This window comes from Rhinoderma darwinii, chromosome 1 (assembly GCF_050947455.1).
Source record: "Rhinoderma darwinii isolate aRhiDar2 chromosome 1, aRhiDar2.hap1, whole genome shotgun sequence".
Taxonomy (NCBI): domain Eukaryota; kingdom Metazoa; phylum Chordata; class Amphibia; order Anura; family Rhinodermatidae; genus Rhinoderma; species Rhinoderma darwinii.
This window is the reverse complement of record NC_134687.1, coordinates 405506953-405533705: the sequence shown is the minus strand read 5'-3', so window position 1 is coordinate 405533705 and position 26753 is coordinate 405506953. Positions and strand designations below refer to the sequence as shown.

The window sequence follows — 26753 nt, the reverse complement described above, 5'->3', positions numbered from 1 at the left end:
TTTCGACCTGGTTCCTGAATCGTCTGCTCCTCATGGTAGAGTGTACCCTCTCTCCTTGCCAGAGACCCAGCCCATGTCGGCCTACGTTAAGGAGAACCTGGAGAGCGGTTTCATTCATAAATCCTCATCCCCGGCCGGAGCGGGGTTCTTCTTTGTTGAAAAGAAAGATGGATCGCTACGACCTTGCATTGACTACCGGGTCCTAAACCAGATCACGGTGAAGGACAGGTACCCTCTGCCTTTGATTCCTGAACGGTTTGATCGCATACGGGAGGGCGAAAAATTTTTCTAAACTGGACCTGCGAGGGGCCTACAATCTCATTCGGATTTGTCGAGGTGACGAATGGAAGACTGCCTTTAATACTCGTGATGGGCACTACGAATACTTAGTTATGCCCTTCGGCCTGTGTAACGCCCCCGAAGTATTTCAAGAATTTATCAATGAAATTTTTCGTGATCTCCTTTATGTTTGTGTTGTGGTGTATCTCGATGACATTTTGATTTTTTCCCCAGATCCAGTAACTCATCAAAGTCATGTCCGCCAGGTGTTGCTCCGTCTAAGAGAGAATTGCCTTTATGCCAAGTTGGAGAAAAGTGTTTTTGAGAAGAAGTCTCTATCCGTCCTGGGCTATATTATCTCCGATCAGGGCCTCAAGATGGACCCCCAGAAGGTAAAGGCTGTTCTGGAGTGGCCACGCCCCCAAGGCTTAAGGGCCATACAACGCTTCCTAGGATTCGCCAACTTCTACCGACTGTTCATCCCCAACTTCTCATCTCTGACTGCTCCTATCTCCACCCTCACTAAGAAGGGTATGAATGCCAAGATGTGGACTCCGGAGGCTGAAGCCACATTTGAATCCTTAAAAAAAGCCTTCACGTCTGCCTTCATTCTGCACCATCCTGATGTATCCCTACAGTTTTCGTTAGAGGTGGACGCTTCCTCGGTTGGTGCTGGTGCACTGTTGTTCCAGAGAAGATCGAAAGGCAAAGCTGTGGTATGTGGTTACTACTCTAAGTTCTTTTCTTCTGCAGAGCGCAACTACTTGATTGGGGACCGGGAAATTACTGGCCATCAAGCTGGCTCTGCAGGAGTGGAGACATGTACTGGAGGGCGCGGTTCATCCTATCCTGATCTTCACGGATCACAAGAATTTGACCTACCTACAGACGGCCCAGCGGTTGAATCCTCATCAAGCCAGGTGGTCGTTGTTCATTGCTCGGTTCCGGTTCGAACTCCACTACCGACCTGCCGACCAGAATGTGAGGGCCCACGCCTTTTTCTAGATCTTTTGAAACCGAGGACGCCATGGAATCTCCACAGAATATTATTGACCCATCCTGCATCTTCTCTGTGAATCCCCTGCAAGTTAGAGACATTCCCCCGGGTAGGACTTTTGTACGTCTGGCTGACCGGGTGTAATGTCGGGGTAGGGAGACAGACAAGTGAGCCCTAATCTACCCGCCACTCAGTCCCTGCCTACTTGCAACGACCCGCCCTAGGCGACGGGGTACAACTGGGCAACGGTCCCTACACTCAATAGGTGCACGACAGACAAACAGACAAGAGCACAAAGAAGCCAGGGAAATGGGGAAGTTGCCCACGGGGACACTGTGAGCAACAAGCGAAGTGAACGAGCCGAGTCAAACCAGGAGATAAGCGCGGTACAAAAACGCAGAGCAGAAGAGTGGTCAGTAAAGCCAAGGTCAAACACAAGCAGAGGATCAGTAGTTCAAGAAGCTGCAGCAGGGCCAGGAAACCAGCAGAGAAGAATCACAAGCAAAGGAGGAACAGGAAAGGCAGGTATAAATAGACAGAGGGCGGGAGCTAGCTCCGTCTGGCCAGGCTGTGATAGGCTCTCCCACTCCTAAGCCTGCCATCCTGGGTGGTGGAAGATGGAGTCAGTCTCACAGACATAGAAGCAGGTGCAGACTGATTACCTATGGGCGTCGACACAGAAGTTGTGTCTGGCAGATCCTTTACACCGGGGAAGAATTTTTCGCTGGGGTCACAGTTCTAAGCTGGCAGGTCACGCGGGTGCTTGTAAGACCCAAGATCTAATCACCCGTCAGTTCTGGTGGCCCATGCTGCCCAAAGACGTCATGGACTTTGTCTCCTCATGCTCGGTATGCGCAGGCGAAGGCATTCCTCGCCGAAACGTGCGTCGGGTGTGATGCCAGACAACAGTGTGCTATAATATGGGTGAGCTGCTCTCACTCAACTGCATGTGCACTTTATACTAATGATTTATGCATTATCAAATGTTAGGCTACATTAATGAGTATAACCATATACCATCATTTGGGACCTTACACAAGCCTTTTTTTGATAAGTATACCCAGGTGTTAGTAACTAATTTATTTATTTATTAATCTATTTATGTACCTTGGTCTCTTATATATATCCTTGTTATGCATATGCTATTACAGTAGCCCCATTATACACATGTGTATGGCTTCTCTTTCCACACTGTGGTAGTCATCCTTGTCTTTTTAAACTTGTGGGTAAATATATTTATTTCTTGTATTGTGTAATAATAAAAATTATAATTCTTTATTTAAATTTGGTCTTTGACTCAATTCTTTTAGGTTGTTGTTCTTATACATTATATGAGTCATTGCTAATGTTACCAGCAGTCATGGGTATTCACTGGTATATGCCCTTTTCCCCCCATATATTATATATTATTTGAAGTAATTTACTTTGTATGACCTTCAAGGGATATTTTGGTTGTCCTCCGCATTGGTTGTGTAAGAATCACAAGCAAAGGAGGAACAGGAAATGCAGGTATAAATAGACAGAGGGCGGGAGCTAGCTCCGTCTGGCCAGGCTGTGATAGGCTCTCCCACTCCTAAGCCTGCCATCCTGGGTGGTGGAAGATGGAGTCAGTCTCTCAGACATAGAAGCAGGTGCAGACTGATTACCTATGGGCGTCGACACAGACGTTGTGTCTGGCAGATCCTTTACAGTACCCCCCCTTTTATGAGGGGCCACCGGACCCTTTCTAGGTGGACCTGGTTTATTGGGGAAACGAAGGTGGAACCTCCTGAGCAATACCCCAGCGTGAACATCCCGGGCGGGTACCCAAGTCCTCTCCTCAGGCCAGTATCCCCTCCAATGGACCAGGTACTGGAGGGAGCCTAGGACCATCCTGCTGTCCACAATCTTGGCCACCTCGAATTCAACCCCCTCAGGGGTGAGAACAGGGACCGGAGGTTTCCTCGAGGGAGCCAAAGACGGGGAGCAGCGTTTAAGGAGGGAGGAATGAAACACGTTGTGTACTCGAAAAGACGGGGGCAACTCCAGTCGGAAGGAGACAGGGTTAAGGACTTCAATGACCTTCTATGGCCCTATAAACCGGAGAGCAAACTTCTTGGACTGAACTTTAAGGCGCAAATTTTTTGCCGATAGCCACACCAGATCCCCGACCACAAACAAGGGGTTAGCAGAACGTCTTCTATCTGCCTGAGTCTTTTGTATGCTCTGGGACGCCTCTAGGTTCTTCTGAACCTGGGCACAGACTATGCAAAGTTCCCGATGAACGACATCTACCTCGGGATTGTTGGATCTACCAGGTGAAACGGAGGAGAACCGTGGATTAAAGCCAAAATTACAGAAAAAGGGGGAGACCCCTGACGAGTTACTGACCCGGTTATTAAGGGAAAATTCGGCGAGGGGAATGAATGAGACTGTAAAGGATCTGCCAGGCACAGCGGGGTTAACGCCCATAGGTAATCAGTCGGCACCTGAGTCTATGTGTCTGAGACTGACTCCAGCTTCTACCACTCAGGCTGGCAGGCTTAGGAGTGGGAGAGCCTATCGCAGCCTGGCCAGACTCAGCTAGCTCCCGCCCTCTGTCTATTTATACCTGCCTTTCCTGTTCCTCCAGTGCTTGTGATTCTTCTCGTGTGGTTTCCGGGCCCAGCTACAGCTCCTGACTACTTGATCCTGCTCCATACTGACCCTGGCTTACTGACTACTCTTCTGCTCTGCGTTTGGTACCTCGTACTCTCCTGGTTTGACTCGGCTCATTCACCTCTCTTGTTGCTCGCGGTGTTGCCGTGGGCAACTGCCCCACTTCCCTAGCTTTGTGTACCCTTGTCTGTTTCGTGCACTTACTGAGCGTAGGGACCGCCGCCCAGTTGTACCCCGTCGCCTAGGGCGGGTCGTTGCAAGTAGGCAGGGACAGAGTGGCGGGTAGATTAGGGCTCACTTGTCCGTTTCCCTACCCCTATCATTACAGAGACCCAATCATATTGACAGTCAGAGATAAAACACCTTAAATATTGTTCTAGAGACTCATTAGTCCTCTCAGTTTGGCCATCAGGATGGAAGGCAGAAGAGAAGAACAGATCAATCTCCAACTTTTTACAGAAGGCTCTCCAAAACAATGAAACAAATTGTACCCCTCTTTCAGAAACAATATTGACACGGACCCCATGGAGACGCAGGATGTGTTTGACAAACAAGGTAGCTAACGTCTTAGCATTGGGTAGTTTCTTGAGGGGCACAAAGTGGCACATCTTACTGAAGCGGTCTACTACAACCCACACCACCGACTTGCCTTGAGATGGAGGCAAATCGGTGATGAAATCCATGGAGATATGGGTCCAAGGTCTCTGGGGAACGGGCAAAGAACATAGTAAGCCCGCTGGTCGGGACCTGGGAGTCTTGGACCTAGCACAAACTTCACAAGCGGCGACGTAGGCCTTAACGTCTTTGAGCAACCCAGGCCACCAATAGGCAATGAGGTGCTTGGTACCCAGGATGCCTGGATGGCCAGATAGTGCGGAGTGATGATTTTCTCTAAGTACCCTTAGCCAGAATTGCAGGGGAACAAACAGCTTGTTCTCAGGAAGGTTCCCGGGAGCTGAACCTTGATCGGCCGCAATTTCAGAGACTAAATCAGAATCAATAGAGGAAATGATTATACCTGGAGGCAAAATACAAGCAGGATCTTCCTCAGAAGGAGGGCTGGCCATGAAGCTACGCGACAGTGCATCAGCCTTAATATTTTTAGACCCAGCCCTATAGGTGACCAAAAAGTTGAACCTGGTAAAAAATAACGCCCATCGAGCTTGTCTCGGGTTTAGCCTCCGGGCAGATTCTAGGAAAACCAGATTCTTGTGGTCGGTATGGACCGTTACCTGGTGCCTAGCCCCCTCCAGGAAGTGGCGCCACTCTTCAAATGCCCATTTAATGGCTAAGAGTTTGCGGTTGCCAATATCATAGTTACTCTCAGTGGGCGAAAACTTCCTGGAGAAGTAGGCATAGGGGCGAAGATGGGTGAGGGACCTGGTACCCTGGGACAAGACAGCCCCCACTCCCACCTCGGACGCGTCAACCTCCACGATAAATGGCTCCATTTGGTTGGGCTGAACCAGCACTGGGGCCGAGATAAAGCACTTCTTAAGGACCTCAAAAGCCTGGACAGCCTCAGGAGGCCAGTGGAGGAGATCAGCACCTTTGCGAGTGAGATCCGTAAGAGGCTTGGCGATGACCGAGAAGTTAGCAATAAATCTCCTGTAATAATTAGCGAACCCCAGGAAGCACTGTAACGCTTTCAGGGAGGCAGGTTGGACCCATTCCGCCACAGCCTGGACCTTGGCGGGGCCCATGCGGAATTCATGAGGAGTGAGGATTTGACCCAAAAATGGTATCTCCTGCACCCCAAACACACATTTTTCGGTCTTAGCAAACAGTTTGTTTTCCAGAAGGGCCTGGAGCACCTTCCTGACATGCTCAATGTGGGAGGACCAGTCCTTGGAAAACACAAGTATGTCATCAAGGTACACTACAAGAAATACCCCCAGGTAGTCTCTTAAAACCTCATTTATGAAATTCTGGAAGACCGCGGGAGCATTACACAACCCAAAGGGCATGACGAGGTATTCGAAATGACCTTCGGGCGTGTTAAACGCAGTCTTCCACTCATCCCCCTCTTTGATGCGGATACGGTTATAAGCCCCTCGTAGATCAAACTTAGAGAACCATTGGGCCCCCTGAACTTGATTGAAGAGATCAGGAATCAAAGGAAGGGGATACTGGTTCCTTACAGTGACCTTATTCAAGTTTCGGTAGTCAATGCATGGCCTAAGACCACCATCCTTCTTCCCTACGAAGAAGAAGCCAGCACCTACTGGAGAAGTAGAGGGGCGAATGTAACCCTTGGCCAGGCATTCCGGGATATACTCTCTCATGGCTTCACGTTCGGGACAAGAGAGATTAAATATCCTACCCTTAGGGAGCTTAGCTCCTGGTACCAAATCAATTGCGCAATCGTATTCTCTATGAGGTGGTAACACTTCGGAGGCCTCTTTAGAGAAAACATCAGCGAAGTCCTGAACAAACTCAGGTAGAGTGTTCACCTCAGGGAGAGAAATAGAATGAACAGAAAAACATGACGTCATGCATTCATTACCCCATTTGGTAAGATCCCCTGTATTCCAGTCAAACGTGGGATTATGCAACTGCAACCAGGGAAGGCCTAAAACCAAATCGGACGATAATCCCTGCATCACCAGTACAGAGCACTGCTCCAAATGCATGGAGCCAACAAGGAGTTCAAAAACAGGGGTATGCTGTGTAAAATAACCATTAGCAAGAGGAGTGGAGTCGATACCCACTACCGGGACAGGTTTAGGCAAATCAATCAATGGCATAGCTAGAGACATAGCAAATTCCACAGACATAATATTAGCAGAAGACCCTGAATCCACGAAGGCACTGCCGGTAGCAGACCTACCACCAAAAGAGACCTGAAAGGGAAGCAAGATTTTATTATGTTTCATATTTACGGGAAATACCTGTGCGCCCAAGTGACCTCCCCGATGGTCACTTAGGCGCGGAAGTTCTTCCGGCTGCTTATTCTTACGCCTAGGACAGTTGTTCACTTGATGCTTGTCATCCCCACAGTAGAAGCAGAGACCATTCTTCCTGCGGAACTCTCTACGTTGTTGGGGGGACACGGAGGCCCCGAGTTGCATAGGTACCTCCGAGTCTTCCGTGGAAGAACGAAGCAACGGAACCTCGGGAGGCATCATGGGGGAGTCAGAGGAGAAAACACAAACACGTTCAAGTCGTCGTTCCCTGAGACGTCGGTCAAGTCGTACCGCTAAAGCCATAACCTGATCTAGGGAGTCAGAAGAGGGATAGCTAACTAGCAGGTCTTTCAGGGCGTTCGACAGACCCAATCTAAACTGGCACCTTAAGGCAGGGTCATTCCACCGAGAAGCTACGCACCACTTGCTAAAGTCAGAACAATACACCTCAACAGGTCTCTTACCCTGACGTAAGGTCACCAGCTGACTCTCGGCAAAGGCAGTCCTGTCAGTCTCGTCATAAATGAGTCCGAGAGCAGAAAAGAAAAGATCAACGGAGGAAAGTTCAGGGGCGTCAGGAGCCAAGGAGAAGGCCCATTCTTTGGGCCCATCCTGGAGCCGGGATATAATTATACCCATCCGCTGGCTCTCAGAACCAGAGGAGTGGGGCTTTAAGCGAAAATAGAGCCTACAACTCTCCCGAAAGGAGAAAAAGTCCTCCGGTCCCCTGAGAACCGGTCAGGCAACTTGAGGTGGGGTTCAAGAGGTGAGGTGAGGGGCACTACCAGGGTAGCATCAGGCTGGTTGTCCCTCTGAGCCAGGACCTGTAGGGAGAGGCCCTGCATTTGCTGAGCCAGGGTCTCAAGGGGGTCCATAGTAGTGTCAGGGACCAGGGTAGACTAGGTATATGGGCTTGTGATTATGTAATGTCGCGTTAGGGAGACAGAGAAGTGAGCCCTAATCTACCCGCCACTCAGTCCCTGCCTACTTGCAACGACCCGCCCTAGGCGACGGGGTACAACTGGGCGACGGTCCCTACACTCAATAGGTGCACGACAGACAAACAGACAAGGGCACAAAGAAGCCAGGGAAATGGGGAAGTTGCCCACGGGGACACCGTGAGCAACAAGCGAAGTGAACGAGCCGAGTCAAACCAGGAGATAAGCGCGGTACAAAAACGCAGAGCAGAAGAGTGGTCAGTAAAGCCAAGGTCAAACACAAGCAGAGGATCAGTAGTTCAAGAAGCTGCAGCAGGGCCAGGAAACCAGCAGAGAAGAATCACAAGCAAAGGAGGAACAGGAAAGGCAGGTATAAATAGACAGAGGGCGGGAGCTAGCTCCGTCTGGCCAGGCTGTGATAGGCTCTCCCACTCCTAAGCCTGCCATCCTGGGTGGTGGAAGATGGAGTCAGTCTCACAGACATAGAAGCAGGTGCAGACTGATTACCTATGGGCGTCGACACAGAAGTTGTGTCTGGCAGATCCTTTACACCGGGGAAGAATTTTTCGCTGGGGTCACAGTTCTAAGCTGGCAGGTCACGCGGGTGCTTGTAAGACCCAAGATCTAATCACCCGTCAGTTCTGGTGGCCCATGCTGCCCAAAGACGTCATGGACTTTGTCTCCTCATGCTCGGTATGCGCAGCAAATAAAGCTGCTCACTCCAGACCTGCTGGCCTGCTTCAACCACTGCCAGTGCCCGTTGCCCCCTGGCAACATGTCGCTATGGACTTTGTCACGGATCTTCCTTCTGCGAGTTGCAGTGTGATCTGGGTGGTGGTGGATCGATTTTCCAAGATGGCTCACTTCATTCCCTTGACCGGTCTGCCGTCCGCTACACGATTGGCTGACCTCTTCATACAGCATATCTTCCGTCTGCACGGCTTGCCCCTGCATATTGTCTCAGACCAAGTGGTCCAGTTCACCTCGAAGTTTTGGAGAGCACTCTGCGGCCTTCTCGGTGTAAAATTGAACTTCTCTTTGGCCTATCATCCCTAGTCCAATGGGCAAGTCGAGAGAGTTAAACAGAACATGGAGAACTATCTACATCACTTTGTTTCCAGGCGCCATGATGATTGGGTGCAGTTGCTTCTGTGGGCAGAGTTCTCTTATAACAACCACACCAGTGAGTCAACCACTTCCAGTCCATTCTTCATAGTCTATGGTCAGCATCCTCGTATACCTCTTCCTGTTTCTACTATGTCCAATGTTCCTGCAGCTGACTCGACCTTCAGGGACTTTCTACAGATTTGGCAACAGACCCGATCTTCTATCCTGTTGGCGGTGGACCGCATGAAGAGAAAGGCAGATACAACAAGACGGACGCCTCCGCAGTTCCTTCCAGGGACTAAAGTCTGGTTGTCTTCTAGGAATATCCGGCTGAAGGTGCCGTCGTGGAAATTTGCTCCTAGGTTCCCCTGAGATTTTGGCTACCAAGAAGGTAGGAGGAAGGACATTTTATTTAGTGGATTGGAAGGGGTTCGGCCCAGAAGAGAGGTCTTGGGAGCCAGAGGAGAACATCGATGCTCCTGTCCTCATGAGGAAGTTTCTCTCCCGCTCTGGTCCCAAGAAGAGGGGGCGTAAGAGTGGGGATACTGTAACGTCTATGGCCACGGTCCGTCTTCCTGCCTTAATCCCTGACGTCCGTGGCCATGGACATCTTACCTGCTTGCAACGTTGTCCTCCTGTGAGGCGCCGGCACTCACTTCCGGACTTAGAGTGTCTCCGGCGGGCGCACGCGCCCGCGCGTGCACGGTCTTAAAGGGCCAGTGTGCACATTTTTGCAGGAAGTCTGCAATATAGCCCAGGATGCCCTGGGCTATAAAAAGGGCTCTGCCCTCTTGCTCTTTGCCAGAGCGTTGGTTTGTTAGCCATAGTTTTTCGTGCTTATAGTCTCCCAGTGTACCTTGTTCCTGTATCCCGTATCCTGTTTCCGTGCTACCCAGTTCTAGTGCCGTGCTGTGCTCTTGCCGTGATGTGCTACAGTCTACGCTTGATTTGCTACGCCTCACCTGACATCTTCCCGCCGCCTGGTCCTGGACGTGCCTGCCTCGTTACTGCCTACGATTACCTCAGGTACCCTCGCTGAACTATTTGAACTCTGTACTTACCTGTTTGGCCAGCTGCCATCCCTATACGCGGTACGGACCAGTGAGTCCACATCCCGCACGTGACATTCAATTAACCGGTTCCCGACCGCTGGCTGTGTATTTACAGCCAGCGTTCAGGGTCCTTAAAACCCGCGCCAGACTAATTACGGCGCGGGTTTTAGCTTGCTGCCCGGTCTCCGACAGTCAGTGACTGCCGGGAACTCTGAGGAGAAGCTAGAAGCAGCTTTCGCTGCTTCTATCTTCTCTGATGAGCGCTGTGTATATGAATAGAGGCACATGATCGCCGGGATGCCTTTAGTGGCAGGCTGCTGCTGGATCTTACTAGACCCAGCACAACTCTATTAGTGACAATAGTCGCTATAAGAGGGCTGATTTCCCCTGTAACTGGACCTTTGAGGGACAGACCATAGTAATATAAAAGTAAAAGTAAAGCAAAAAATTAATAATAGTACACATAAAATCCCCACCACAAAAAAAATGTTCCCGTCGCCAATCATTGTCGTAATGCTAGCCCTGAGCCAATTACCCCAAAATAGAGATGTAATGTATTCAAATTTACAGTAGACAATGACGATCATAAATAAAAGGTCTAATTTAGGGTAAAACTGTGTTATGACCAAAAAAAATTGCTAAAAAGTATAAAAGAGATTATTTTTATTACTATTATTTTCAAACTTTAAGCCTAGAAATTCTAAAATCGCAAAAAGGATGTGTATAAAAATGATAAATAGAAAGAATCCTGCATTGTCTACTGAGAAAACAACACAAAAATGACGTCGCCAGCGCAACAAATAAAAAAGTTATAGCCGTTTAACGAACGAGTTCTAAAAAGGGCTAAACGGTGTCTGGTCCTGAAGGATCAAGATAGCCCGGTCCTGAACGGGTTAATCATGATTTTGATTTAGGTCATAATCACCAAGCCCTACTATGCAATATAGTGTTTGTTTTTTTTTTACAATGAGACCCTTTAGGCAACGTATGTGACACTTTGCCTTTACAGTAGTAAATACTACCAACATATACCTCAGATGGAAGGCTCAAACACAATGTGAATAGAGGCTTAAGCACACTAAGATTACCATCAAACTAAGCTTTAGGCACTGATCATAACCATGCCCTAATGGAGCAAAAAAAACCAAAAAAAAACAACAAGTGATAATCACAGAGTTTGTAGTTTAAATATAATTTTTTAGACCTCAACTGGAATTCTACTTTAAAGTATGCCATTTCCATGTCAAAAGTTATTAGTCAGAAGATGGTACCTTCTTAAAATATAGTGCTAAAATATTATATTAAAATATAGTGGCATTGTTATAATCCTATTGCACCTGAGACACCAGGATTTGTCTTATTGGCCATTACTGCTTTTGCTCCACATCACCCCTGAAGCGCCATATTTAATCCCCTTTTGAATCATTTTCCTCATCTCTCACGAACACTATCCTCTGCAATGACTGTCCTTCTGTGTGTTACATAAGCAGCTATTGAGTTTGCTATAGTCTTATCTTTTATCCATATGAAGAAGCTTCACTATGATTGGCTGGCTGCATGTCACATACTGTACGTAGTGTGTAGGCATTGGCAAATTTGTGCATATTTAGGATTAAAATATTGTGCCTATATTGTCTATACCCTAGTGCTAATATTACTGTGTACTGGTTAGAAAGTAGAGTGCGCTCATCTGAGTAAGGTACTGTTGGGAGGTTCTATGGGTTCGGCTTTTTCCGGAAATAAATGTATCGGTGTACGGACCCAATAGAAAGTCTATAAGCCCATACTCCGATACATCGGCTTTCCGGAAAAAGCCGAACAGACACGAAGCTGCTGAGTGCTCACACGAGCACTTCAGCTGTTTCGTTCTAGCGATTGGTGGGGGTCTCAGCGCTCGGACCCCCACCAATCAAAACTTCTGACATGTTACTATGACATGTCAGAAGATTGTCAAACGTTTAGGCCTCATGCACACGACCGTAAAAACACCCGTTATTACGGGTCGTAATTATGACCCGAAATAACGGGCCCATAGACTTCTGTTGGCCACGGGTACCTTCCCGTTTTCTCACGGGAAGGTGCCCGTGCCGTTAAAAAGATAGAACATGTTCTATTTTTTTATTTTACGGGCCGTGCTCCTATACTTTATAATGGGAGCACGGCTCGGAAAAACGGCCGGCTGCCCGTGGCCTGCCGTGCCCGGCCGTGCTCGTAATTACGAGTCGTCATTACGAGCACGGTCGAGTGCATGAGGCCTTAGCTATATTTTAACTGGTTTCCGACCGCTGGCTGTGTTTTTACGGCCAGCGGTCAGGGTCCTTAAAACCCTAGCCATAGACTTTTTACGGCTCGGGTTTTAACTTGCTGCCCGAGCGATCGGGCAGCTGAATGTCGGGTCTCCGACTGTCAGTGACTGCCGTGGACCCTGAGGAGAGGATAGAAGCAGCTTTCACTGCTTCTGTCTTCTCCGATGTCTTTTACACAGTGCTCAATGAACGCTGTGCATAGGAATAGAGGCAGCGGTCGCGTCGCTGTCTCTATTGCTCCCGGTGATCATGTGACTGGTCACATGATCGCCGGGTGCCGTTAGTGACAGACTGCTGCTGGGTCTTACTAGGGTCAGACTGCTGCTGGGTCTTACAAATAAAAAAGTTATAGCCATTTAACGAACGCGTGCTAAAAAGGGCTAAACGGTGTCTGGTCCTGAAGGTACAAAATAGCCCGGTCCTGAACTGGTTAATGTTATTTTAGGTCCTAACAAAGTTTCCAGCATACACACACAGTTATTTTTATTAAACAAAAGGTAATGTGCTTACCCTGGCTAGAACTTATTGGAGTGGTCCCTTCGTGTACTCTACTTGTTGATGCCGATTGCTTAAAATAATAAATTACATTAGTTTAATTACGTACAGGTAGTAAAAATACAATAAATATTCAACTACAATATATGTTGGAAAACAATACTGATAAAAAAACAAACACACAAATGGGCATACACACATTAACCCCTTCAGGACTGAGCCTGTTTTGGCCTTGTGGACGCAGGCGATTTTTTCAAATCTGACATGTGTCACTTTATGTGGTAATAGCTTGGGAATGCTTTTACCTATCCAAGCGATTCTGAGATTGTTTTCTCGTGACATATTGTACTTTACGTCTGTGAAAAAAATTTGGTCGATAAATTCAGTATTTATTTATAAAAAACACCAAAATGTAGAGAAAATTTGCAAAAAATTGCATTTTTCTAAATTTGAATGTATCTGCTTGTAAAACAGACAGTAATACCACACACAATAGTTACTAGTTAACATTCCCCATATGTCTACTTTATGTTGGCATCGTTTTTTGAACGTCCTTTTATTTTTCTAGGACGTTACGAGGCTTAGATCTTTAGCAGCAATTTCTCACATTTTCAAGAAATTTCCAAAACCTATTTTCTCATGGACCAGTTCAGTTCTGAAGTGGCTTTGAGGGCCTTATATATTAGAAACTCCCCATAAATCACCCCATTTAAAAAACTTCACCCCTCAAAGTATTCAAAATAGCATTCAGAAAGTTTCTTAACCCTTTAGGCGTTTCACAGGAATTAAAGCAATGTAGAGGTGTGATTTACAAATGTAATTTTTTTTGCAGAAATTAATTTGTAATAGAAAAATTTCTGTAACACAGAAGGTTTTACCCGAGAAACGCAACTCAATATTTATTGCCCAGATTCTGCAGTTTTTAGAAATATCCCACATGTGGCCCTAGTGTCCTAATGGACTGAAACACCGGCCTCAGAAGCAAAGGAGCACCCAGTGGATTTTGAAGCCTCCTTTTTATTACAATATATTTTAAGCTCAAAGTCTGGTTTGAAGAGGTCTTGTGGTACCTAAACAGTGGAAACCCCCAAAAAGTGACCCCATTTTGGAAACTACACCCCTCAAGGAATTTATCTAGTTGTATAGTGAGCATTTTAACCCCACCAGTTTTTTGCTGAATTTATTGTCGTTAGTCTGTGAAAATGAAAATCTACATTTCTTCTGAAGAAACATAGACATTTTTAATTTTTGCAAGGAATAAAGGAGAAAAAATTTATCCTGATTACGGCAATACCCCATATGTGGTCATAAACTTATATTTGAACGCATTACAGCCCTCAGAAGGGAAGGAGCGCCATTTGGGTTTTGGAGCTGAAATTTTGCTATAATGGTTTTCGGTGCCATGTCCCATTTGCAACGCCCTGGAGGGACCAAAACAGCAGAAACCCCCCAAAAGGGACCCCATTCACTATCAGAATCCAAGAGAGCAAATGCCTCTTCAGTGGTATATAACTTGCGTGCCATTTTTTATGTATTTTTTTTTTTACTTATTTTTTGTAACAGTTTTAATAAAAGTAACAAAGAAAAAGTCCACTAATCCATTGATCAATAAATTTATGAACAACCCTAAGGCCCTGTTCACACAGTTTTTTTACGAGTTTTTCGGCGCGGAAACCGCTCCGCAAAACTCGTAAAAAACCGCCCAAAAATGTCTCCCATTGATTTCAATGGGAGTTGGACGAGCTTTTTTACCGTGAGCAAAAAAAACGCATTGCGGTAAAAAGAAGCGACATGACCTATCTTGAGGCGGTTTCCGCCTCCAAAACCCCACTTCAATCAGTCAGAAGGGTAAAAAATACACCTCGACGAGTGTTTTGGCAAGTTTTTGTCAAACCACTGTGCAAAAAACGTCTGGAGCAGTTTTTGCAAAAGGAATTTTCCTCCTGCAAAAAACTCCGTGTGAACACAGCCTAACAATGAATCAATGTATTTAGAATTTACATACAATTAAATTTTTTGACGTGTAAAATATATGAAGAGATTTATATAAGTATATGTGTGTATACGTATATATTACATGTACGTATATATCTATATGATGTTATAGATATATAACATCCCTAATTATTAATTTTTAGTATTAACAAATTTCAAATATATGTCTATATATAATATATATATTACGTGTGTGTGTGTGTGTGTGTGTATATATATATATATATATATATATATAATATAGACGTGTGTATGTATATTTATATATATATATATATATATATATATATATATATACATACACACACAGTATAAGCCCTAATTGATTACTAACTAATTAATTGTCCTAGTCTGAGTACTATCTACCTGAACTATAACTAGCTGCCTACACTAAACTATCTATGTGGAGGTGTTTTTGTGTGTTTTTACAGTCGGTGTGTCTTTATAGGAGACACACAGCAGCTGCTCGGCACAGCTTCTTCTCCCCCACTGTCTCAGAACGATCTGACAGGGAGGGAGGAGAAACATTGTAAGGAACAGCACAGAAAGTTTGTTGCTGCAACAAACTTTGCTGTGAACACCATGATAGCTTTATCATGGTGATCACGTCAACAGGACCGACACCAATCCGGTCCTGATGTCTTCTCTCAGCACTTAAGCTGCTAGTAGCAGCGTGTGCTGAGAGATTCAGAGCACAGGGAGAGCGCTGTGCACTCTGTTCTGGCACCACGTGAATTAACGGGCTGCAGGAGAAAAGCCCAGTATGGCAGCCCGTTAATCTACGTGGGCTGGTCGTGAAGGGGTTAAAGGACTCAAGTATTACAGCCTTATCCTGGAATGACTTAGAAAGACAGGTGCATTCTATTTTTTTTGTAGGCCATATTGCTCTTCTTTAAATGAGAGATAAAATATTTGAACAAGCAATTATGCCAATTCAGTTAGCTCTGATCTTAGGGACCCAAATAGATCCATTAGCCCTCTTCTGGGGGAAACATGACATACCATGCCATTGAGACCAGTAGGCCCTGTGGACATTGAGTTTTTTGGTGCTAATTTTGATGTGGAAACCGGAGGAATTAGCGCTAAAAAACGTCTGAAATCGCTCCCCCCCATTCATTTCAATGGGAGGCAGAGGCATTTTTTTTCCCGCACGGCTTTTGGCCACTCGTGGGGAAAGAAAGTGGCGTGTCCTTTCTTGCCACGGTTTCCGCCTCTGTCCTCCCATTGAATCAATGGGAAGCAGTAAAAACCTGCGGCGCTCATTTCTGAGCGTTTTTTGCCCACGGTCCTTGCATTAACTTCAATGGCCCCAGAAAAAACCCTGAAGGAATTCTGAGGCAGATTTTTTCTGCCTGCAAAAATTTTTGTCTGAACAGGGCTTTACTGTGACTCTCGTTCTAATTTATCCCAAAGGTATTTAATGGGGTTGAGAGGAGGACCGTGTGCAGGCCACTAGAATTGCTCCACACCAAGCTTGTCAAACCATGTATTTATGGACCTTGCCTTGTGCACTGGAACAGGAAATGCTGGAACAGGAAAGAGCTTTCCGCAAACTGTTGCTACAAAGTTGGAAGCCTATAATTGTCTACAGCGTCTTTGTATGCTGTAGCATTAACATTATACTTCACTGAAAATAAGGGGCCTAACCCAAACCTTGATAGCAAGTCTATTAAAATATGCCCCTATAGGCTAGTTGACTCTCCAACTTTTTTACTTTGAAAACATTACCTGCTGTTTCTTTTTACTATGTTGTGGACTCTGTTACAGTCCAGGTTAGGCTTCATTCACATCTGCGCTAGGGCTCCATTCCGACATTCCGTCTGAGCTTTACATTGATTTCAATGGTGACGGATCCGGTGCCAGTGGTTTCCGTTTGTCTCCGTTGTGCAAGGGTTCCCTCGTTTTGATGGAATCAATACAGTTCGCTATTGATTCCATCAAAACAACGGAACACTTGCACAACGGACACAAACTCCTTTTGTGGCCTCCTTTTTTTAGAATATATTTTAGGCACCATGTCCGGTTTGAAGAGTTTTTGTGGTGCTAAAACAGTGGAAACACCCCAAAAGTGACACGGTTTTGAAAACTACACAGCTCAAGGAATTTATCTAGGGGTATAATTAGCACCTTGACCCCACTGGTCTTTTGCTATATTTATTGGAGTTTGTCTGTGAAAATGAAAATCTACTTTTTTTCAGAAAAAACGATAAAAATGTTTCATTTTTACAATGAATAAAGGAGGAAAAGAACCCCAAAATTTGTAAAGCTATTTCTCCTGATTACGGGAATATGCCATATGTGGTAATAAACTGCTGTTTGGACCCACGGCAGGACTCAGAAGGGAAGGAGCAATATTTGGCTTTTGGAGCTCAAATTTAGCTGGAATGATTTTTGGGTGTCATGTCGCATTTGCAAAGCCCCTGAGAGACCAAAACAGTGAAAACCCCTCAAAAGTGACCCCATTCGGGAAACTACACCCCTTAAGAAATCTATCTAGGGGTATACTGAGAATTTAGACCCCACAAGTCTTTTGCAGAATTTATTAGAATTAGGCCGTGGAAACGAATATCAATTTTTTTTTCCACAAAAATGTTGCATTTTTTTCATTCTCACAAAGGATAAAGGAGAAAAAGCACCCCAACATTTGTAAAGCAATTTCTTCTAAGTACGGCAATACCCCACAAGGTCATAAATGATTTTTCATTAGAAATTAATTAACCCGTTCAGGACTGATCTATTTTTTGCTTTTTCATTTTAGTTTTTCCCTTCCCGCTTTCCAAGAACCATAACTTTTTTTATTTTTCCATTAGTAGAGTGGTGTGAGGGCTTATTTCTTGAGGGAGGAGTTGTAGTTTCTAGTGACACCATTTAAAGTACCATTTAATGTACTGGCAAACTGAAAATAAAGTTCTTTGCAGGCTGAAATTGGAAAAAGCTGCAATTCCTCCATTGGCTTTCACCATGCGGTAAAAACGACAACTTAAATTTTTTCTGCGACTCAATACGATTAAGGTGATACCAAATTTATATATATTTTTTTATATTTTACTACTTTTACAAAGTAAAAACTATTTGTTAAAAAAAAAAACAGCGTTTTGTTCCACCACATTCCGAGAGCCAGAACTTTTTTTTTTTTGGTCAATTGAGTGGTGTGAGGGCTTGCGGGACGAGTTGTAGTTTTTATTGGTACAATTTTTTGGTACATACAACTTTTTGAGCACTTTTTATTACATTTTTTGGTAGAGCTTTTTTAAAAGCTAATGTGACCAAAAAATAGTGATTTGGGCATTTTAAATTCTTTGCGTTCACCGTGCGAGTTAAATAATGGTATATGGTAATAGGTTGGACTTTTACGGATGCAGAGATACCAATTTTGTTTATTTTTTACATTACTTTAGAGGAAAAATGGGAAGGTTTTTTTTTTTTGGACTTTAAATATATTATTATATATTTTTTTCACTAATAATAACTTTACTTTTTTTTTTACACATTTTATTAGTCCTCCTAGGGTACTTGAACCAGCGATCATTAGATCGCTGGTACAATTCACTGCAATACTAATGTATTGCAGTATAATGTCATTTTTACAGGCTCCTGTAACAGCGTGATCGCTGTTCCTGTCCGTTAGTGTGAGCCCGCTCCATATATAACCACCCGCACCACGACATTCTATTAAGTCGTGGTGCGGGAAGGGGTTAATGCGCAGACGAAGGTGCAAAGTGAAAATTAAAATTTGACACTGATATGCCATTTTAATGCACAATATGTTGTGCCCAGTTTGTGCCACTGAAGACAAATACCTCATACAATGTTGAGCGGGTTCTCCCGGATATAAAATATATCATATATGTGGACGTAAGCTGGTGTTTGGGCGCGCTGTAGGGCTCAGAAGAAAGGGAGTGCCATTTGGCTTTTGGAGCGCAGATTTTGCTTGGTAGTTTTTCTGTTTGGGGTTTTGATGGTATTTCAATTTATAACGTGGGGGCGTATGTAAACTGGGCACAGTACATCGGGGCATAATAAGAGGGTATAATAATGCGGTAAATAAATAATAATTAATAGATATGTGGCCGGTGCCGAACTGATAAATGGTGCCCAATCTTATCTGCTTTTGGAACGTTCCGCACAATTTCTGTCGCTATATTCTGAGAACCAGAACTTTTTTATTTTTTCTCCACCGGAGCTGTGTGAGGGCTTATTTGTTGCGGGACAATCTGTAGTTTTCATTGGTACCATTTTGCAGTACATGCGATTGATAACTTTTTATTTGATTTTTTGCAAGCAAGGTGACAAAAAGACAAATTCTGACAATGTTTTTTGCCATTTTTTTCTTTTTACAGTGTTCACCGTACTTTACTTTATTCTGCGAGTCGATACGATTATGGCGATACCATATGTATATAGTTTTTTTTATGTTTTGCAGGGTTTGCGCAATAAAATCACTTTTCTATAAAATCATTTATTTTTTGTGTCACCATATTCCGAGAGCCATAACTTTTTTATTTTTCAGTTAAAAAAGCTGTGTAAGGACTTGTTTTTTGCAAAACGGATTATAGTTTTTATTGGTACTATTTTGGGGTACATGCGACTTTTTGATCACTTTTTATTCTTTATTTTAGGAGGGGTGGTGACCAAAAAATAGTGATTCTGGAATTGTTTTTTAATTATTTTTTTTTGCGAAGTTCACCATGCGGGAAAAATATTATATTTTTCTAGTTTGGGTCGTTACGAATGCAGTGATACCAAATATGTGTACTTTTCTAACGTTTAAATTTTTTTCCTATAATAAAAGACTTATTATAGAAAAAAAAGCTTTTTTGTTTTTGGAACTTATAACTTATTTTTACACTTTTATAAAACATTTTTAGTAACTTTTTTTTAAAACTTTTTTTACTTGAAGACCTGCAGCACTGATAGCTACTATAATACATAACATTAACTAGGTAGTGTAATGTATTATAAACGGTCAGTGTGACGCTGAGAGTCACACTGACAGGAAGTCTATGAGGACCGGTCCTCATAAGCTTCCGTGCATGGCAGACCCAGAGGCCGTTGTATGGCCTCCGATTTTGCCGTGACAAACGATGGCAGCACCCGCAATTGGCCCCCGGGGAAAGTTTGTTGTAGCAACAAACTTTACAGTTTGTTGCTACAACAAACTTTCCCTGCGATCATATGATCGGGACCTGAACTAATCAGGTCCAGATCATGTCTGCGGGACCAGAGGCAGGGGTTAACAGCGTGATCCGGGTGTCAGCGTTACTCTGAGACACCCGATCGTGCTTTTAACACCCACCGTGAATTCACATTGCCGCTGCACAGAGCCCAGCAAGCGGTGACATGAATTTACTGTGGGCAGTCGGGAAGGGGTTAAGAGACTGTCAACTGTTTTTTTTTGTGAGTGTTTATATTCTTCTGCTAGTCATTTCTCTTTTTGTTATTGGCAAGGGACAATATTTAAGTTCGTATGCTACTGATGAGTAACATGTATCTTGATGTTTTAGGTCTCCGACTCAACCAGAGTCATGGCCACCCCAGAATGCACCTTCTTCCCTCAGAATGGCTCATATTTCATCTTTACATGGATCTCAGATGTAATTTCTCAGTTCAATGTACTAAATCACCCAGGTTTATTCATTAATTAATGCAGATTGTCTCATGGACTGTCAAGGGGTTAAAGTCCCAAAACTAAAGAACCAAGGTATCCTAAATTCCATTGACCAGATTTGGTACTCCTGCAGGAGACCCACCTGTCTAGCGACAATTTCTTCCGCTTAAAGAAATTCTGGGTTGGTCAGGTACATGAGCCACCTGCAAAGGCCAACAAGGCTGGGTTGATCATACTGGTTTACAGTGATATTGCTTTCATACTTCTAGACATGAGAATTAATCAGGAAAAGGGCAGATGGGTGCACTTTAGTTTAGAGCATCAAGGGGAACAATAGAGAGTGTATGATGTCCCAAGAAGAGAGAATGCTGTCCTTTAAGATGCTTGAATGCAAAGTTCAGGCTGATGTAAGCCCTTCAAAGATTATAGGTGAGGATTTAAACAGTTTGCTCTTCTGGAGAAGATAGGCTGGGCCCTGGGCCTACTGGGAAGAGCAACGCTCCCATGACAGGGTTCTCTCCCCCTTTTATAGCATCAACAAGCCTACAGGACGACCGGAGACTCAGACACCCAGGAGAAATACCCATTTCTCACATGTCCATACCAGTTGGTCAAGGGTTGACTATATTATAACTGACACTACCCTTTCTTATAGAATAATAACCATGGAAAAACATGATCTGATCGTAACGGATCATTCCCCGGTGTCTGTCTGTCTCCATTTGAGATTCAATGCCTAAAGGCACAGACATCATATGAATGTTCCCTTCCAATTTGATGGAAGATGACTCATTCAAGGAATTACTATAGGGGTATAGGCTTGAGTAGTCAAAAGATAATAAAGATCACTAGAGAAATCCAGCCCTGTATTGGGTCACTGCTAAGGTTTAATTGAGAGGTAGGATGATAGCTTTTGTGACTACCCTTAAACGCAAAATAGTCACCAAATTTGAACAGTCAAGTTCTGATTTCAAAACAGTATACACCTATTTTCTAACTAATTCAACTTGTATGCCGCAAAACATGAGACAGATATGAGGAGAGGCTTTTTAATTTCGGGAATAAGGCAGTAAAGCTCCTGGCACACCTAGGAAAGGGAAGGTTCCCATATCACAGGCTATCCGAGACACAACTGGACACATAATAGCAATTCCAAAAACCATAAATTTAATTTCACAGTAATTTATATTAAAGCTATGCACAAATGATGGGGTTTCTTCAATAGCGGTTTGGTGTTTCTTAATAAAATATCATTGCCAGCGCGAACTGAAGAACAAGATGAATGGCTATGTAAGGAAATAAGTGAGCAGGAAATCAGGGCAACTACAAAAAGTCTCCACGATGAAAAGTCTCACAGCCCTGATTGGGGGAATACTATAAAGCCTTGATGGAACAGACCTTGCAAGCTTATTTTACTAATCTACTTCAAAATGGGTACATCGCTGAGGCTTCCATAGTGGCACACATTAAATGACTCCCAAAACCGCGTAAAGGCTTGCAAATCCCAGGCTCATATAGGCCGATCTATTAAATTAATCAGGGTATGTAACTGATTTCTAAGATATTGGCAGAACGCTTAGCTACAGTTTTCCTGTGTAATGTCCACTGCCTGTGCCCGCAGCCGTGTTCTTACCTTTATACACCGTCTTGTGGATCCCAACCGGCACCGTATCTCTTCCCCTTGCCATGGTGTAGGCAGCTTTCCCCGCCACCCTTCTGCTCTTAAAGTGCCAGCGCAATTAGGTTCCATACTCCAGTTTTCTCCTGAGACTTGCATTTTAATCGGTTTCCAACTCTGCCCGAACATGACCTCGCCTGCCCTCACCATTTGCCTATTTACTGTGACGTCCATCTGCCCTGACCTTTGGGTTTCCTAAATGTAAATGAACGTCTGCCGTGGCCTATGTGAATACTGGGCCCTGTATCTTGCCTGTTATTGTACCTCGACTGTCCACCTCGGCCGCTGCCAACTGAAACTATTCTGTGGGTAGCAACCTAGGGATACTAGCCGTCAAGTCCATCTCCATACAGAGGTTAAAGGGTGAATATCCAGATTTCACTTAGACTCTGCTTCCCAGTTGAGCTCCACACCAAATCCGTCGCCAACAAAGTGGGTCCACACCATCCTCTGTAGACCCTGTGAAAGTCACTACTTCTATGTGCCTTGTGACAGTTGGCTTATGCCATGGACCCCGTTGACAATCCCCTGAACCTTCTAGACGTCTCCGCCAGGATCAATTGTTTCAGTTGGTACAAAATGTGTCTTCTTGTTTAAATGCCTTGTCATCTCCAGCTGTACCGGCTGCCTCACCAGTGGCGCAATAACCACTACATCAACCTGCTGCCTAAAGCCCTGGATTGCATCTCGCTCTGATGGTGACTCCAAGTCCTACTGAGGATTTTTGAATCAGTGCACAATACATTTTGATGTGATGGTGCATCAGCTTGCTTCTGATCAAGCCAAAGTGGCCTAGAGCTTGTCTTTACTGTCTGGAAAAGTACTGACCTGGGCAATGCCATTGTGGTAACGGAAACACTCAATCATGTTCGATATATAACCTTTCTTATGCACGTAAAAAAAAGTATTTGAAGAACCTGGTCGGGTACCATCTGCAGCTTCCACCTTACTCAAACTCCGCCAAGGAACTTGAATCTGTAGGACACTATGCTATCCAGTTCCATACCCCGGCTATGGAGTTACAGTGGAATAATGAAGCTCGTCGCTACGATTTGGGAAAGTCCGGCAAGCCGCATCAAGGATGAACTGGCAGGTTGGGATTTACCTACCTCTTTGAAAGATTTAATCTCCTTAGCTAACCATATTGACATTCGGTTTCTGTGAAAAAGACAACCTGAAACGGATCGTGTCCGTTGCGTACCCTGACTGGCACCCATTCTTCAGAAACCTTTACTTCTGCTTGTCCTGACAAACATATGTAGGTGGAATTATTAAAGCTCACTGTAGAACAACGCCACAGAAGGCACACCAATAATCTGTGTCTGTACTATGGGGGCAAGTGTCATATTCTAAGTGATTGTCCGGTGAGGCCGGCAAACTCAAATGCCCAGGGCGTGTAGGAGAGGCTACCCTAGGCAGTAAATCTACCTCTCAAAAAATGGCTGTATCTGTTTATTTGTCCACCTCTGGTGCCCAATTCACTGTTTAAAGGGAACCTGTCACCAGCATTTCACCTATTAAACAAGCAGTACCAGGTGGTAGTGGGTGAAAAATCATTTCTATATAACCTATAATGGTCTTCTTAGTCGGCTCTGTAGCTTTACTATTCAGCTTTTTAGTGTTCCCACATGTATGCTAATGAGCATAAAAGAGTCATATCTTCATTTGAAAAGAGTCATATCTTCATTCCTCAAGTCTTTCAGAGTTTACACCGCCTCCTTACTTTTGATTGACAGCTCCACGCCTTCCCCCAGCACACAAAATCCCGCGCTTGTGCATTGATGTCCTCTTCTGGTGTGTGCGCACAAAGGGACACCGGATTATTACAAAAAGTGCAAAATGTTTGCAGACCGATATTTACAGTCGGAGGAGTTTAGGAGAGGGGATAACGGCAATGAACTTTTAATCGCACCGATTAGTGATGGATAAGTAAATTTCAATAGGTGAAATGCTGGTAACAGGATCCCTTTAAGCATTTCTTACTCCGTAGGAAATTTACTCAGTCAATCTCTAGTCATCCGTTAGATCCATGTGCTCCAGCTGAACAAGCCTCTTTCTATTTAATCTTTGGATGGAGAATTGTTGCTTGAGACCATCCGCCAGGTTATTAAACCTATCTCCATGCAAGTGGATGATCCATGTCATTTAAATGTTAAACCAAAACCTTTATTTTATCCCCTGAACCATAGGGGTTATTTTATAAAAATTTTAATTCCTTGGTTCTCAATAAATGTAGACTGCTGGACCATATAGTCCCTTCATCCTTACAAAAATCAAGTAAATTGTGATTATCTGTCGGTCTATGAAAGACCGGCTATCATATCTTTGAAACAAAACTATTAAATGTGTCACGATGCGGGATGTGGAACCACTGGGTCGTACCGCGTAGCGGGATGGCAGCTGGCTAAACAGTTATAGTACAGAGTCTATAGTCCAGAAGGGGTACCTGTGGCAACTCGGACAGTAGCACGGCAGGCTCGGCTGGGACCAGGCAGCAGGTAGACGTCAGGCGTGGAGCAGCAGAACTTGGCAACAGCTTCAGCACGGCACTTGACCAGGACAGCACGGGGTACAGGATACACTTGGGAACTGGAAGACACTAGGAGACCATTTGCAAGACAAACTTTGGGTAACGAACAACGCTCAGGCAAAGAACAAGAGGGCAGAGCCCTTTTTATAGTCCAGTGGCATTCTGTGCTTGATTGCAGACTTCCTGCAATTATGAGCGCACTGGCCCTTTAAGACCGGGCACGTGCGCCCTCTGGAGACAGTCTTGATACCAGGAAGTGAGTGCCGGCACCTCACAGGAGGATGCTTCTGCAGTGAACTCACATGTCCATGGCCGCGGCCGTCGAGGGGTAAGTTAGAACGACGGGCGGCGGCCATAGACGTTACAGTATCCCCCTCTTACGCCCCCTCTTCTTGGGACCAGAGCGGGAGAGAAACTTCTTCACGGGGACAGGGGCATCGATGTTCTCCTCTGGCTCCCAATACCGCTCTTCTGGACCGAATCCCTTCCAACGTCCTTCCTCCTACCTTCTTGGTGGCCAGAATCTCCCTTACTTCGATAGTCCCAGACGATCCGCCAGGGACCACTGCGGAACTAGGAGTCCTGGAGTAGCAGTTCAGGACCACGGTCTTCAGCAAGGAGACATGGAAGGAGTTAGGGATCTTGACGGTAGGAGACAGCCGCAGCTTGTGAGACACCGTATTAAGCTGTAACAGGATCTCGAAGGGTCCGAGGAGCCTAGGAGCAAATTTGCAGGACGGTACCCTCAGCTGGATATTTTTTAGGGACAACCAGACCTTAGTACCTGGAAGAAACTGAGGAGGATCCCGTCTTCTAGTATCTGCCTTACTCTTCATGCGGTCCACAGCCAGCAGGATATAAGATCGGGTCTGTTGCCATATCTGCAAAAAGTCCCTGAAGGTAGAGTCATCAGCAGGCACCTGGGACATAGTAGAGTCAGGAAGAGGTATTCGAGGGTGTTGGCCGTAGACAATGAAAAACGGACTGGAGGTGGTGGACTCACTAGTGTGGTTATTATAGGAGAACTCTGCCCACGGGAGCAGCTGCACCCAGTCATCATGCGGTCTGGAAACAAAGTGACGTAGATAGTTCTCCATAATCTGGTTAACTCTCTCGACTTGCCCATTGGATGGGGGATGATAGGCCGAAGAGAAGTCCAACTTTACACCGAGGAGACCGCAGAGTGCTCTCCAAAACTTTGAGGTGAACTGGACCCCTCGATCCATGACAATATGCAGAGGCAAGCCGTGCAGACGGAAGAAATGTTGAATGAAAAGGTCAGCCAATTGCGCAGCAGAAGGCAGACCATGAGCCATTTTAGAAAATCGATCCATCACCTCCCACATCACACTGCAACCCGCAGAGAGAGGGAGATCCATGACAAAGTCCATTGCGACATGCTGCCAGGGAGCAACGGGCACAGGCAGCGGCTGGAGCAGACCAGTCCGTCTGGAGCGGGCAAATTTATTTGCTGCGCATACCGTACATGAGGAGACAAAGTCCATGCCGTTTTTGGGCAGAGTGGGCCACCAGAACTGACGGACGATTAGATCTTGGGTCTTACGAGCACCCGCGTGACCTGCCAACTTGGAACTGTGGCCCCAGCAGAGGATTGTCTGTCAGACGTACAAAAGGCCTTCCCGGAGGAATGTCTCTAACTTGCAGAGGGTTCACAGAGCAGATGCAGGAAGGATCAATAATATTCTGTGGGGACTCCACAGTGTCCTCCGTTTCAAATGACCTAGACAAGGCGTCGGCCCTCACATTCTTGTTGGCAGGACGGTAGTGGAGTTAGAACCGGAACCGAGCAAAGAACAACGACCCGCTGGCTTGACGAGGATTCAACCGCTGAGCCGTCTGTAGATAGGTCAGGTTCTTGTGATCCGTGAAGACCAGGATAGGATGAACTGCGCCTTCCAGTAGGTGTCTCCACTCCTGCAGAGCCAGCTTGATGGCCAGTAACTCCGGATCCCCAATCGAGTAGTTGCACTCTGCGGAAGAAAACAGCTTAGAATAGTAGCCACATACCAGTCTTGCCTTTTGAACCTTCCTGGAACAACAGTGCACCAGCACAAACAGAAGAAGCGTCCACCTCTAAAGAAAACTGTAGGGACACATCAGGGTGGTGAAGAATAGAGGCTGACGAGAAGGATTTTTTTTAGGAATTCAAATGCGGCTTCTGCCTCCGGAGTCCACACCTTGGCATTCATGCCCTTTTTAGGGAG

The 26753-nt window shown here is 45.2% G+C and overlaps 1 protein-coding gene across 11 annotated transcripts in view; it reads right to left on the bottom strand.

Moving 5' to 3' along the window:
* Positions 1-26753, bottom strand: part of RNF212B (ring finger protein 212B) — a 416496-nt gene that overhangs the window by 180783 nt on the left and 208960 nt on the right. For all 11 annotated transcript variants that reach the window (XM_075828893.1, XM_075828895.1, XM_075828891.1 and 8 more), the window contains one exon: positions 12733-12790. In XM_075828893.1, the coding sequence (XP_075685008.1) occupies positions 12733-12790 (58 nt within the window). The remainder of the gene's footprint in view (positions 1-12732; positions 12791-26753) is intronic.